The sequence below is a fragment of the Hemicordylus capensis genome, chromosome 5 (assembly GCF_027244095.1).
Source record: "Hemicordylus capensis ecotype Gifberg chromosome 5, rHemCap1.1.pri, whole genome shotgun sequence".
Lineage (NCBI taxonomy): Eukaryota > Metazoa > Chordata > Lepidosauria > Squamata > Cordylidae > Hemicordylus > Hemicordylus capensis.
The window spans coordinates 162,736,432-162,752,438 of NC_069661.1; the positions used below are offsets into that span (position 1 = coordinate 162,736,432).

The 16,007-nt window shown below is 41.0% G+C and overlaps 1 protein-coding gene across 3 annotated transcripts in view; it reads left to right on the plus strand.

The window, feature by feature from the left end:
• TRABD (TraB domain containing) overlaps nt 1-16,007 on the plus strand; it is a 54,942-nt gene that overhangs the window by 25,540 nt on the left and 13,395 nt on the right. For 2 of the 3 annotated variants that reach the window (XM_053257166.1, XM_053257164.1), the window contains exons 4-7: nt 644-810; nt 1,465-1,605; nt 10,536-10,646; nt 12,658-12,797. In XM_053257166.1, the coding sequence (XP_053113141.1) occupies nt 644-810; nt 1,465-1,605; nt 10,536-10,646; nt 12,658-12,797 (559 nt within the window). Of the gene's footprint in view, nt 1-244; nt 441-643; nt 811-1,464; nt 1,606-10,535; nt 10,647-12,657; nt 12,798-16,007 lie in introns of all 3 variants that reach the window. The other variant, XM_053257165.1, reaches the window with a different exon arrangement.

The window sequence follows — 16,007 nt, forward strand, 5'->3', positions numbered from 1 at the left end:
ACAGTAGATAAAAGATTAGGATGGCAAGAGTACAAAAATTACAAAATAAAAACAAACAAAATTGCCAGCCTTCTGTCGTAAGGCCTAGCAGGACCAGCCGATTTCCGAAGCTGTTTCAGCCCAATCTTATACTGCCCGTATTCTAGCCTTCTGGCTCCTACAACACTCAGCAGCAAACAGAACCCTCCACCACCACCACCACCTCGGGGCTTTAATACTGTCTCTCTTGTATTCAATTCCAAAGGGAGACCTTGGCAAACAAGAGAGTTTGTTCCCTCAGGCAGCTAGAACCTTCTTTCTCAGCCTGGAGACAACCAATAGTAACAGATTACAACTTTCCCCTCCAAAACGCTGCAGCTGACAACTTTTACCTCAGAGCTGCTTGTCAGAGGTAGCAACATTTTTAACCTTTACAGAGCTTGGAGTGGACACAGAACAAGGCAAGTACAAAACAAATTACCAGCCATAAAACAAAGTGGGAAGCGGTCATTCCTTCACAGGGTGTGACAGACAGACACACTTCAGACACATACCCTAACTCGTTCTCTTTTTGCCCCCCCAATGTTCATAGGGGAGAGTTGAGCGCAGGCCTAAAATAAACTTAGTCCATATTCAGTTTACAGATATTTGTCTCTTTAAACAGCTGAGGCAGCTGCTTTAAAACTGCTTCTGGAGATGAAGATGAAGAAGAGACAGAAAAAACCCACCCTTCCAAGCACGGTGACAGAACTCGACACTGAAGAGGGCTCTAAAGTGTACGTGGTTGGCACTGCCCATTTCAGTGACAGCAGCAAGAGAGATGTAGTAAAGGTAAATGAATGATCTGGAATATGGCAGCATCTTTTTATTGTAGGACCTAGAAATGCCTCTGAAAATCTTGATTTATTGGTGTGTAATAATAGTTTTTTTAAATGAAGAAAAGTAGGCATATTGCAAATGGGGTTGAGATTTATGAACTGTATGTAGCTCTAATTTCAGTGTGAATACAGCTGTTAAAACACTGAGATAGTGTTGCTGGAGGGGAGAGACGCTAAAAATTTCTGGTGTGCTTTGTTCTTGGGAGATTTTTAAGGGCCAGTACAGAGAAACTGAAAATTCAGAGAAAAATTTAAGACTGGGAACTTGTATGAAATCTCATATATTTTTATTGGAGGAAAGGAAGTTCAGAATTTGAATTTTCTATAATTTAGTTAGTATAATATCACTGATAAATCTGATTTTTCCCCTGTAAGAACACTTTCAATTATCTTAACAATTTTTATTAACAGCACAATCCTATGCATGTTTTCTTAGAAGTACGTCCGACTGTGCTCCATGGGGCTTACTCCCTAGGTTGGAGCCTAAGAATAGTTTTGGTATGGCCATTGCTACCCTGTGCTTGGAGATTATTCTTATAAGACATTGATATTTCCCCTCCAAGATTTTAATCTTGTCCTTAAATGTGCGACTGAATATCTCTTTCAGACAATACAAGAGGTGCAACCTGATGTGGTTGTGGTTGAGCTGTGCCAATACAGAGTTTCTATGTTAAAAATGGATGAAAGGACATTACTAAAGGAAGCCAAAGAAATCAATCTAGAGAAACTTCAGCAAGCTATAAAGCAGGTATGAGTTCTTCAGTGACAAAACAAGTGTGTGTGTGTGTGTGTGTGTGTGTGTGTGTGTGTGTGTGTGTGAGGGGGGGGAATTGTAAACAATTGTGGGTGGGGGGTTTAACCTTGCTTTTGTAATCTGTAATGTGTTTAATATAGGGGCCATGCTCAACATTAGTGGAATTGAAGCAGGACTTCAGACACTTGGGTTACTTTAACAATTTCTGGGCACATCTGAGGGGTTGTGAACAGAGTATTTTCCAAGAGTGGTGCATTAATCACCACTCCATCTTATTTGGGCGGTCTGAATCTGGAAGCACTAGCAGTGTATCTGTCTAGCAACTGCCTTGTTCATTCTTCTCCTCTTCTTGCTGCTTTCCAGAACAAGCCTAAAGGTAAATAGTGCTCTACAAAGAGCCAGTATGAAGTGGGCACGGTCCAAATTCCTGCTCAGCTGTGAAGATCACTGGGTATATTTGGGGAAGTTGTGCCCTCTCTCTTACTTGCCTTGGTGAGGAAGGATGAAACTATCCATATTTGCATGGAAAAGAAATGTAAAATTAATAACAAGAAATGGCAGGAAGAAGAGCCATGCATCAGGTCCTCGCCCAACTACAGGCACAAGAAAGCAGTCCCAGTTTCAGAAAGAGCCATAGTACAGGTGGACCCCATCATCCGCGGGGTTCTATTCCTGCAGATTTCTGCAGTAAACGAAACCACGGATAATAGGGCATTGGGGCAATGGGAATCGGAGGAGTGTGTGTGTTAGGTTCCTGAAGATGCAAAAAAGGGTGAGAAATGGTGGAAATAAAGATAAAGTGCCCTACTATGCTTCACAGGTCTGCAGCTGTCCCTCAATGAACCCCAAAATCAATCATTTCTCCATAATTTTTCACGCGGGGAAATTGTGCGTGTGTGTTTAAGAGCCATAAAATGGCTCCTATTTCCAATATGGTGACGGGCCACTCTGACATCGCAGATATGTGTAGTAAACTTGTATCTATCTTATCAGTCAATCAATCCAGCATAAAGTATACACATGTTAAAAGAGAAAGTAGCTAGAAGTATCCAGGATAGAATATCTAAAACCAAAATAACAGTTGCTATTAAAACCTGTCTGTTACATTTAAAAGCCAGGATGTACAATTATGTACAAAAATAATTGGATGTACAAAAAAGCCAGGATGTAAAATTATTTAAAAGCCAGGATGTACAACTATACAATAACTATTACATTTTACAATTACATGTTAAAAGTGAGAATAAATAAAAGTGTTTACATATAAAATGGTACATATTGATATACAAGGACTAAAAATAGAATCACTCCTGAGAAATAATAAGTCATAAAAATGCATAAAAAAGAGGGGGGATAAAATTGTAATAAGGTTAAAGAACATGGGAAGAGAGAAATATATAAATTCCTGAGTAATAAAACTGGAAAACAGCCGGAGGTTGTAAGGAGCAGTAAAAAGGGAGGCACGTGAGCATAGTAAACTTGTATGAAATGTACCATTTTAGGCCGCAGGTGGAGGCTCACATGATTAGTATTCCATTTTAAAATAAAAAATCCATGTAGAAGACTAACATGTTGGGGAAGGAGTCTAGGTTTTAACACTCCTTTATGTGCAAGAGTAGCCACCATCTGGTACCATCTAGACACAGGTTTACCAGTGAAATCTGGGGAGGAGGGGTGTGAAAGAGAGAGAGAGAGAGTGAACCCCATGTGTGTAACTATTTATTTTTCCCTGAGTTTCCCTTTCAACAACAGCCCAGAGATGAGAAGTTTGGGCGGTATATAAGTTTGATGATGAATGCATGAACAACTGGAACCCCAAACTGCTTTTAAAACTCTTCATCAAGGAAAAATGTATCACCACCACCACCTTTTGAGTTTCATTTAAAGTGCACTCATTCTGAGCCTCCAGTGGAAGTTGTGGTTGGAAGACAATGTACACTGCCCCAAACTCCTTGAAAGGAGGGTGGAATAAAAATTATAGCATGAGAAACATTTAAATAGAGGAGCTCAAACGAATTGGAGTTCTGTTAACAAAGAGCTATGCCAGCAGATCAGATCTTTTTGGCAGATATACAGTAGACCGATAATTTGGAACATTTGAGATCTTAAAACTGAGTGGTGTACATCTGGTATAACACCAGTGATAAGCTGATACAGAATGAATATATGGGAACACACCTTTGACATGAAACATTTTCTTTAAGTATCCAAGCATTTGTCTCAACGTGAAACTTCTAATCCACAGTTTCTTGCCAGCTTAATATCCCAAACTACTACACACTTTGCATAAATGAAGACACTAGATGGTTTTGGAAACAAATATCATTGGGTACTAATGCTAATCAGGTTCTTGAAGAACCTGCTGAGACGTGGCTGCATGGGAAAATTGGCTAGTTGTTACAGATATAATAGGAGGTACCTAGATGCAGGAAAATCTCTTGCATCCTCAATTATTTCTTGAACTCTTTCAACTTACTGTATTTTTCGGACCATAAGACGCACCTGACCATAAGACGCACCCAGTTTTTACCACCCACCCAACCGCCCAACACAAGAAAGCCACCCCCCACACTCCAATGACGGGCCAAATCGGCCCAAACTACAGCCGCCGCCGATGACGACCAACCGCCCAACACAAGAAAGCCACCCCCCACACTCCAATGACCGGCCAAATCAGCCCAAACTACAGCCGCCGCAGCCGACCGCCTTCCCGCCCAGCCGACTCCCAGGCGTCCTTTGCGCCCAAAGCCCCAGTTGGGGCTGAGACTTTGCAGAGAGAGGAGCTCTGTTTGTGAGCTCCTCTCTTATTTGAACAAGTTATTTGAACAACCTCTCTCTTATGGTGAGGACTTGGGCGGGCGGTCGGCTGGGAGGGAAGGCGGGCGGGCGGCGGCGGCTGTAGTTTCGGCGGATTTGGCCCCCAATCCGGTCGCGGGGGGGCGCCGGGGGCGGCTGGTGCATTCGGACCATAAGACGCACCTTCATTCCCCCCCCCACTTTTTTTTTGGGGGGGAGTGCGTCTTATGGTCCGAAAAATACGGTATTTCTTTAACTGTTTTTTTTGTGACCTTTTCAGCAGTTGCTTCCTCCCCTCTCCATCAGGCTTTATGGTTTGGCAGGAGCAGAGAAACTGAACAAATAAGAACACAAGAACCCTTGAGGAGTGTGCAGGATTCTGCATCCAGCCTCTGTCTTCTGACTACTTGGAAGGGATGAAGTACTCCAGCACTTTGTTTCTTATTTTGCAAAGTGGTGTGTGTGTGCATATCTAAAATCTGAAACTAATTAGTATCATAAAGATTTTCTATTTATAATAAGAATAAACTAGCAGACAAACATAACACCTTCCTGCTGTGTTGCATTCTTTGACCTCTCTAGACTTAAAGGAAAAAGAACAAGGCAGAATATTTTCATTGCAGCCGCAGCAGGATTCTCTTGCTAAATCTAAAGACTCCCTGCATCTAGAGTACTGTCATTCAATAGTGCAGGATTCAGCTAATACAAAATGCCTATAGAATAGCAGGAAGTGGCTTTATGACTTCTACTGCTTTTATTGTATACCCTTTAAAAAAGAAAGGAATAACCTATACCTGTGGGGCGGGGCAGTAGGTATGTGCAGAATGTTTTGATGTCGAAACATTTTGACTAGAAACGAGCAGTTTTGAGCACGCAACACCCTTAAATAAAGAATTTGTTTCAAGCTCGGAATAAACCCAACCCGGTTCAAGTTGAAATGCCATTTTGGAGACCTGTTTTTCCTTGCTGATTGGTTTTCTGGCACTGGCTTCCCATTGGCTTGCAATCTCCTTGGTTCTTGGTTGGCTTGTTATCATACAACTCAAGTGTTGTTATGGGCAACTGTGCCCCATTGGCTGGGGGGAGGGAGGGGGAACCCAAAAGGAGGTTGTTTCAAAATGTATAGGGACTGGGAGGCAGAGAGAGCCCTTATAGTGTGCCTCTGTTGAGGAGGATACATCAGGATGGAAGGAAGATTTGATTTTGTGGTTTTCTCAGCATTAAGTATAATAAGCTGTACTATTGCTGTTATCTGGTTTTGCTGTATCTCAGATTGACAAAGGCAGAACTTGGGTACCTGCCTTCCTTTTGTTTTGAGAGAATGTTGTGGCAAGAAGTGGACAGTGGCAGCTCTCTCTGTGTGTAATATTTATTGGTGATTGCTATGATGAGCTCAGTTTCTGTCCTTGACTAACTTGTGCTTCACTCACTGCTCTCATCAGCTCTGCAGTCTGTAATGCAAGGTCTGCTCAGTTAAAATGGGGCTGAAATTGCTCTAGTTGAGCTTATGGCTATGCTTGCTGCTAAGGGTGCTGCTGTGGCAACTGTTGCAATGCTAGGAACTATGAGAGCAACTTGTGCCAATGATGTTACTGCAGTGCAGGCACTGTGACTGGCAGTGGATTCTGGGTCAATGATTCTTTTTTGGACTGTAGTTGAAATTTGTGTTCTGTGTTGAGAGGGACAGGGTCCTATGAGGGTTTGGGGAAAAGGTTAAAATTTTGTTTAAAATCTCCCATTTATTTTGCAGGTTGGGTGGTAGGTAGCACCAATCATGCCCTACCACACAACCCACTTCAGTGTCCCTAGGAGCTACCTATGGGGAACAATGGGATGTTTTGAGTTCCCTATAGTTCCCTATAGCCGGAACACTCAAAACCCTTTGGGTTTTGTTCCATGAGATAACCACTATTTCAACAACGTGTTTTGGCCATTTGCGTCTTGCTTCGAGCTCGAAATTAAATGCAAAATCTGTTTCGCGCACATCCCTACAGGGGAGTCAGTAAATGAACTACAGATGCTGCTCCATTGTGAGAAGCAGCCCATGTGCCTGGGGTTAACAAGACAGTGGGTGAAATGAGGCAGTGACTGGGGTAGAGAGAGGTGAATGGAAGCAAACCACACCCACATCTCATTTAACACCCCCCCCCACCTGTATAGACCACTCCTGGAAACATCCAAAGAAATCCCTACAATATCTCATTTGTAATGGCCATCTTTAGAAGCTGAGGTTTTTGTACCTTTTCTGCTGTTTTTGTTGCATAACATTCCCTATTCATAGAATTTTAGAGTTTGAAGAGACCTTGTGAGTCTTCAAGTCCAACCATCTTTGTTTTTCTCCTCTGAATCCATTACAGTTTATCAATGTTTTTCTTAAAATGCAGTGTCCAGAACTGGACACAGCATTCCAAGTGAAGTATGACTGGCATAGATTGGAAGGGGGGCAAGAGTTTTCACAGCTTATCTTGGAGATCTAAAAGTATTTGCAAATATCAAAGTGTAGTTGGAAAGTGGTCAGCTACTACAATATAATAGAGGCTTCAGGAGCCTAACTGGGTACGATACTTCCCAGATCCCCAATCCTGGCAAAGGACCCAACATCTGAACACACATGAAATGTTATATTGCTAGTCTATATGTGCATGTATCTAAATTTATATGGAGAATGTGCTGCAAATGATATACTGCAATTTAGATATCCCCCCCCCTTTTATATAGCAAGTAAAGTTTGTGTGTTTAATCCACGTTAATTGCAAACCTGTATATATGAATTACTCTTGCTCTTTGCTTTCTCATCACTTCCTCTGCGTAGGGAAGGGATGAACATCATGCCAAAGCCAGGCAGACTAACTTGATGCCATTTCACCTCTTCTCCCTTTCCTCCTTAAGTAAACAAATTAGTGGACAACTGAAAGCCTTGTTGGCAATGATCCTGTATATATGGAACACTTCATGAATTTGCATGTCATCAATTTCATGAATTTGCATGTCATCAAATATGCTCCTGAATTGCAGGAGTCTGAATAGCTGGTAGAAGGAGAAAATCAGCCTCCTTGCTAAGTGACTCCATATTGGTTGAGCTGTCTCATTTGGGATGAGAACAAAGGGGTCTCCCTTCGGAGGAAGACCATGGCTGGCTGGCCTTTACCAGACGACAGTGAATTTCTTATCAAAACAATGCCTCTTGACTACCTAGATCGTAATAAATATTTACCAAAAAATGAAATCTATTTTGAATAAAAGTGGACTCAGTTGATTCGGCCTTTAATGAGTTTGTTCAGAAGTACTCGGAGGGCTGTGTGAATTCTGGAACAGAGCATAAACCAGACTTACAACAGGGGGTCAGATTTAAAGAAAAATGTAAGGAGAAAATTAGCTGGATGGATCAAAGAGCTATGGGGGAAGGCTCTTTGGGCTGTTCATGGATATTACAACTTTCCCAAATTGTGCTGTTGATAGCCTGAACAAAATTAACACTGGACACTGGATAACATGAAACCTTCTTTGAGCCAGCTGCTACATTGTCAAATCTGTCAAGTTGGCTTAGTATCTGTGGAATGGATGCCTGCCCCTTATGATTACAAGAGACTTCTTCTAATATTTAGGGAACTGGTACCTATCATATCAATTGGTAGGTGCCAGTCCTGGCAGTTTTATTTACTTAAATAAATTGGACTGCACATTTACCTAAAGGATTGGGGCTATCCCTATCTTTAAGAAGGGAAATAGGTCTGAACCATCTAATTATAGGCCAGCCTTTTAAGTGTGGGAAGTAAGCTATACACTAGGCACTTGTATCTGAAACTGTTCAGTTGGAAGGATTCAGAAAATATTATTGCTGATGAACAGGCAGGATTTATTGCTGACCAAACCACATTAGGCCAAGGATTAGTTCTACAGCATCTGATAAATAAGTATGCTGGTAAATAAAAAGGAGTCTCATATGCTACATTCATTGATTTTAGAGCCGCCTTTGACCATATATCAAGAGAACAACTATGGATGAAATTGGCAGCTACTTCTATAGATCGTCGTTTTATTCCTCCTTATTCGGACACTCTATGAGAGTACCTATCTCAGGGTACGTTGTGATCAGGATCATCTGATTAGACCTGTAATAGTTTCAAAGGCTGTCAGGGATGCATATTGGCCCCATTGTTTAATTTTTATATTAATATGCTTGGAGAACAAACAGATATTATGTTTCATTCTCCGAAAATATGTGATTGACATTTAGAGGTCCTACTTTATATGAATGATGCAGTGCTTTTGTCATTAACATTAATTTTAATTAAATTAATTTTAATAAAAAATAATTAAAAAAAGATAATTGATATGAGAAGGATGTTGCATACCTTTGCAGAGTACTGCAGAGAAGAATATTTAACAATAAATTATCAGAAGACTAAAGTAGTAGTTCTTGCTAGAAGACTCCTCCTAAGTGGAAGATTAATGGAGTGAATATTGAACAAAAGTTGTGTTACAAATATCTGGGTGTTATATTTCAAGCCACAGGTAGCTGGAGAGTTCAAGCAAATTATGTGTGGGAGAATGCCCAGAGGTCAGCAAATGCTATTTTAAGATTTCATATTTCCAAATGAGGCCATTTGGAAATATGAAATCTTAAAATAGCATTTGCTGACCTCTGGGCATTCTCCCGCACATAATTTGCTTGAACTCTCCATGCCCCTCATAATTTGCTTGAACTCTCTCTCATACCCCTTCAACTATTAGGGTCTTCCAGGCTAGAGTGCTCCCTCAGCTATTATATGGCTCACAGATATGTGTTTACCTAGATTGCTGTTCCTTGGAAGTCGTACAATCTCAATTCCTTAGATCAATTTTGGCAGTCCTGAGATGTACACCTAATACTGTTGTCCGGTTAGAAGTCGGATTACCGAGGTTGAAACTCTTGTCTGGCTTTATATTTTTAACTTTTGGTTAAAATTATTATTTTTTCATCCAGCTTGGCCCCATTGGTACTGAATGACTTACATAACTCAGATTGGTTAAAAATTATAATTAGAAAACATATGACATATGGATTCCCTGTGGCGTTCCTAATTACAATGGGTACTGGCAATGTGGTGCCGCCTAATGGCACAGTGGGGAACCAATCTGCCTAGAGAGCAGGAGGCTGTTGGTTCGAATCCCCACTGGTGTGTTTCCCAAAATATGGGAAACTCCTATATCGGACAGCAGCGATATAGGAAGGTGCTGAAAAGCACCATCTCAAACTGCGCAGGAGAAGGCAATGGTAAGCCCTTCCTGTATTCTACCAAGAAAGCCACATGGCTCTGTAGTCACCAGGAATCAACACTGACTCGGTGGCACAGTCTAATCTAATCTAATGCTAATGTGAGGGCTTCACTGAGAGAACACATTTTGGATATGGAATTTCAGAGGGATTTGAGCTCTGTTCCTAAATATGCGAGATTAGGAGAGAATAGATTTATTTATAAGCCAGCTAATTATTTATCTTGTTGTATAGGCTTGTTGAAGGCTCATTGTGAAATTTTACCCTCGGCTGTTCTAAATCATAGATTTCATAATATTCCCTATAGGTATATACTATTTCTGTGTTGAAATTTGGATGTTGAATTGGTTCTCTTGTGTTGATCGTTTTATTGGGATATTTAGTCAAGAACTGATTGTCCCCATTCTGTATAAGTATCCAGGGAGCTCTAATGTCCTTTATGTTCTCTTCTTTTCAGATCAACAACCTAAAATTTCTCTTAACCTTGCTAGATTTTGTGTAGTTGCTTGCAGTATTTGGAAGAGATTTATTGATCGATCAACATATTAATATGCTAATGTGTTAATTTTCCAGTTCTGCACATAAGCTAATAATTTCAGTGAACAGGTTCCTGATATATCAGCAGATATATCAGATATATCAGCTATATATTAACTTTGTATAGAGGTATGTTGTTCTGTTGTATTTCCATTTTATAATTATGTTTGGTCTGGTTGTTGACTTTAATAATAAACTACTACTACTTCTTTATATAGTTGTTAAAATAATGAGAACTGTATTCTGCAGTAAATGAGCAGAGTTGGTATTTTTCTCCTTTACCAGAATAACTGGTGTTAACCACAACTGTTAATGGCTCCATGTTTCTGTCTAGAATGGACTCATGTCTGGATTGATGCAAATGCTTCTGCTGAAGGTCTCTGCACATATCACAGAACAGCTAGGAATGGCTCCTGGAGGAGAGTTCAGAGAGGCTTTCAAAGAGGTGAGATGTTTTGGTATGAGGCAAACATTCTGAGTTAATAGCAGTAGGCCTGTACCTGAAGAAATTTGTTGTGGCATTTCAGTTGGTCAGATTATTTGTGTTTTTTCTCACTCTGCCTACTTTCTGAAGGAAGAAGGTTTATGTGCTCAGTATGTCCATATGCATATGTCTGTGTGTTACTCCCCAATAACATCTGTGTTTGCAGTCCAGTATACACCAGACTTACATTGGAGGAGTCCTAGGGGATCTTTAACTAGGGTGCTTTTATTTTGATCTGTCATGAGACACGATAACGGCTGCTAAAATTATTAGCACCATCCCTTCACCTCAACATCTCTGTGGACTGCTATATGATTCACCATATTGAAAGAAGCAGATGCATTGCTTCTACTTCAAACTTTTGGGGCAGGGTTGGACCAAAACAAAATGCAAATATCTTTAAAAATAAGATTCTTCTCACATCTGTGCCCATCTCCTATACAATTCACTCTGAATAGTTCATTTTGACTAATCTCAACAAAGACTCGAACTTGAAGGCTGGCTTTTGTACTGCTTAGGAAATGTTAGATAGGTAAGGAAATATTCATTTTATTCCATGCCTCAGCTGCTAGATTAGTCTATTTTTAGCTACGGTTCCAACCAGTTACCTATCTTCCCATCAAAACATTTAACAAAATTGTGATTTAAAAAAAATAGATGGAGCATTTAAAATTTACAGGACCTAAAACCAACAAAACTTTTTTTAACTTCTGACATTATGAGGATATGAATCTGATTTTTATACAGCTGGAAACGGGCTGTGTATCAGATTGGGCCAGTAATCGAAACCAATTTGATGCAAGCTCTATCTGACAAGCCGTTTTTATCTGATCAGGTCCGATGGAAAAAACTGCCCATTCGGATCTGATCCAGTCCAATACAATGATATCTGAGCACTCTGAATGATCAGATTGGACCAGTGGGGGCCTTACCTGGTGGCAGCATGGTGGGCTCTTCTTTTTAACAGCAAAATGCTGCTATTTCCATAGGTGGCGGCGGAGTATAAAAGCTCAGCTTAACTTCGCCATGATGCTTCCTTTTCTCTGGTGCATTATTGTTGGGGGGAGGGAATGGTTGCGCCCCTGCCCCTCCTAGTACAGGGAAATGATGCAATGTCATGAAGTTGCTTTCTTCCCTGTGACATTATGAAGCAGCTGCTGGGGAGAAAAACCAAGGAGAAGTAGTTGTTAAACTCTGCTGCTATGGAGGCAGCAGTGTTTCACAATTAGAGAGAAGAAGAGCCCACCATGCTGCTGCCAGGGCAGCCCACCGGTCCCTGTTTTGTCAAATTGATCTAATGGATTCTGTGCTATTCAGTCAATTTTAATGAGGGCACCCCTGCCCATGCACTTGATTAGAAACATGTAGCACCTGATACAGTTCCAACCATTTTGGCAATGCACTGCCCAAGAGGAACCTATTGCTCTGAGGAAGTTGCATACAACAAGCTTTCTTCTGCTCATCTAAATGGTCAGGGACTTATTTGGGTAGCTTATTTAAAATCAATAAGGACAACAACTTCTATTTAAAGATCTTGAATTGGACTTTGTGTAAGAAACATCCCTTTATTCATATTGCATTTGGAAATATTATGTAACATAACTTGTAGTTTGTATCTTATCCTTCCAGTTACATGTCCACTAATGTGTGCCGACACTGAGAGAGGCTTTATTGTCATGCACATGGGACAGGACCTTCTTGGTTATTGTCCCCAGATTTTGGAATACTCTCCCAGTGAAGATCAATTCCCTGGCTTCCCTTGCTCCATTTAAGAAGCAAGTAAAGCCCTTGTGTATTCAAGCATTTTCCTTGAAGTGCTAGTTTCTCTGTTCTTTTGTTGCTTTGTTTCTGGATTTTATGGTTTGTACTCTTGATTGGTCTAATGAATTTTAACCTAGGGATAAACTTAGGGAAAGTGGTATAGAAATTTTAAGTATAAATAAAATAACAAATGGCTATGTTCTCTTTGCAGGCTAGTAAAGTACCTTTCTGCAAGTTTCATCTTGGAGACAGACCAATTCCAGTCACATTTAAGAGAGCCATTGCTGCACTTTCTTTCTGGCAAAAAGTCAAACTTGCCTGGGGCCTTTGCTTCCTCTCTGACCCAATCAGGTAGGAATGAGTGTTGCAACTGTTGGATCTAGATGGCCAGATCTTTTATGATGCAGGATACTCAAACTTGAGGTATTATTGACCTGTGTGACTTCTTCGCTGGCACTAAGACATTGCTGGCACTGAACTAGCACTAAGATGGTAGTGTTCTCTTCCTCTCTTTTAGTCTTGACTAGTTTCTGCAAAAGATACTCTGTGTCCTCATTTTACTATAGAAAATGCCTTATTACCTGATAATGATCATGAGCCACATGTTCAGGGATAAGATGCACTTTGAAACTACCTTGGAACTCAGTCAGACCAGAACATTACATGCTGATACTGAAACAATTGTAAAATGAAGCCCAATAAACTACCTAAGCAAATATGTGCCTTGTGCTATTTGTATTTTGACAGCACCAAGGCTTGAATTATGTCGAGTGCCACACAGTCATAATAGCAAAGCAAGGCTAAAATTTCCCTCCAAGAAAATAACATTATATAATTAGAATGTGTTTCGTATGCTTTTACTCCTCCATGCCTCCCACACACTACCTGCATACACCAGGGTGACAATTGGTTTATCGTTTTTCCTTTCAACTTCATCAGAAGTATCTGCCAAGTATGTTTATATAGTAGGTGAGGTGGATGAGTTTGCAAGCAGATATAGAGGTCATTCACACCATCAAAAACTGTTTTCTACCCAGGTTTGGGAGCTGTGTGTGCTCCCAATTTTCTGTTGTGTGGAAGCAAGGTAAGAGGAAAAGCTACCCAGGTTTCCCTCCTACCTTGCTTCCACACAACAGAAAATTGGGAGCACACACAGCTCCCAAACCTGGAAAGAACACAGTTTTTGATTGTGTGAATGACACAGACTACTTAATTTTGTTTTTCAGTGTGAAATTGATTTCCTTGGAAGATGGAAATGTAGCAGAAATTCCCCCGGGTTCTCAGAGACAGAGACTGGCACCAGTTATTGAGAGAAAGCAGATTTTATTGCTAGCAATTAGACTCAGTGGAATAATTTCCCAAAGGTTGAGCCCTGTTTACACTGTGGCTTCGCCTTTTGTATACATAGCAATTTACATATTGTAGATACAATTCTCATTAATAAGCACCGTCATCTTACAATTATACCAATCACCTACTAAGTTATAATTAAGCATTTTCCCCCTCCTCCTCCCTCCATACAGCCAAACTATTTTTCACTCCCTTCCAGATGTGGCCTTGAAGCTACTGCTGGCCAGCGCCTTGTTATCTAGAGATATCAGAGGGCCCCCTTTGCCTGCATTCCAGCAGGTCAGCAAGAATTATTGTGGTTTTAGCAAGTTGCAATTAGAGGAGTTTGCAGACCCTTTTAACCATTTCTTGACCACCACAAAACTGAGTCTGCCTCAGATTCTGTGCACCATGAAATCCATTGAGGATATATAGTACCTATTATGCAGTGCTTTTAATCTTCTTGTGTGTTGCCATTTTTACTGTAAAGCTTTTTTTCCCCTAAAGGAAAGCAACCAGCCAATTTCAGCTGCCATAACTACCACAACTACATACTCCATGGTTAAGAAGTGCTTTTCCCTCCCTAGAGCTATGGTGTCTTGGTTGTGTTACATGCTAGCTTTAATTGCAAGTTGCTTGCAGGTGGATTCAAATGACCATCTCTATCACATTACGTGTCCTTGTTTTTGTGTTTTTCTCTAATCCCCACATGGTAGAGTCCATTTGGAACTGTTACATGTGAGCCAATCAAATGGCTACCTCTCTCACAGAAACCCCAAGAAACACAGCTTGCTAAAAATCTGTTACATATACTAGACCACACCCATATACTCTTCCATTAATAGTGTCATTGTCTGGTTTACTTCTCACAGTTGTTTACTTCTCACAGTTGTACTTCTCACATTAATCTGTAATGCAGATTAGAATTCTGCTCCACTTATAAAAGGTGGTATGTTGAAAAGGTGGAGCAATCAATCTTCATACTATTGTATAACTAGGCCAATTTTAGGAGCACTGAGGCCTGAATTGATTGAGCCATAGCAAGGCAAAGCTAAACCACCTCCAAGGAAATGACATAGAAACATCCTAAAGTGTTTACTTTGTAATGTAGTACTGGTGTTTACTCGTAATATTCTTGTGCAAGTAAAAGGATATTATGCAGTGTTACGACATGGAAAAAGTTACCTCCATTCCAGAGTAGTTCTTGTCCTAGCAGAATGTATGTTCCATTTCCTCTTTCACAAACTCACAGTATTTGCTGCAACCAGCACTACTAAAACTCCTTCTGCAAGCATTTCTTTGGGTACTACCCAATATGATTAGAGTGTTTCTAATATGTACAGCCAGTTAGCTGAAATTTAACAGGTTAATTCCAGGGCTTCTCAAACCGGGGTCCCCAGCTGGTGTTGGGATGCAATTCCAATAATACCTATCTGGGGATCCAAGTTTGAGAAGCCCAGGGTTAATTCCGGTTAGTTTGAACATGCACACAGGGGCGGTAGTTCTTCGAAAGATGCATTTTTGTTGCTCTTTTCAAATGATTATATCTGTAAAAATGAGTCCTGTGATGTCGCATCATGTGTTGTGAAATAAAAACTTTGAGAATGACATTGCATCAAATAATTCAGAAATGACTTTATTTTCCTCCTTAACTAAGTTTTAAGATGATCAGCTGAGAAACAATGAGGCCATTCACACAATCAAAAACTGAAGCTCTGCACATGAGCAATGTGGTGAGCCTTACTGGGCTCTCCTCACAGACGAGCAGTTATTCGTTGCTGGGTGGCCGGATCGGCCTCCCACATGACTGCTGGCTCCGTCATGGAGCAGGTTGGGGCTGCAGGGATCAGGGCCCCCCCTTAAGTCCCAGGATGTCCTGTGCGAGTGCACAGGGCATCCTGGGGAGACCCCCCAAGACTGGGAGGCTTGTTTTAGTCTCCTGGCAGGGGTCTCATGGGTCACCGCGGTGCGGAGCTGTGCCATGGCGACTCACGATCAGGAAAACGGGGTTAGTGGAGCACTTGCTCTGCTAACCCTGTTTAAAAAGAGGACTTCTTTTGGTGGGCTAGCCGCCAGAGAACCACCAAGCTCACCCACGAGCCCACTGGTTCTCACAATGGGGGAAAACCGGGCTGGGCTCCTTTAGCCTGTTTTTCCCCCATCGTGAGAATAGCCTCACTGTGTTCTACCTGGGTTTGGGAGCTGTGTGCGCTCCGAATTTTTGTTTGTATG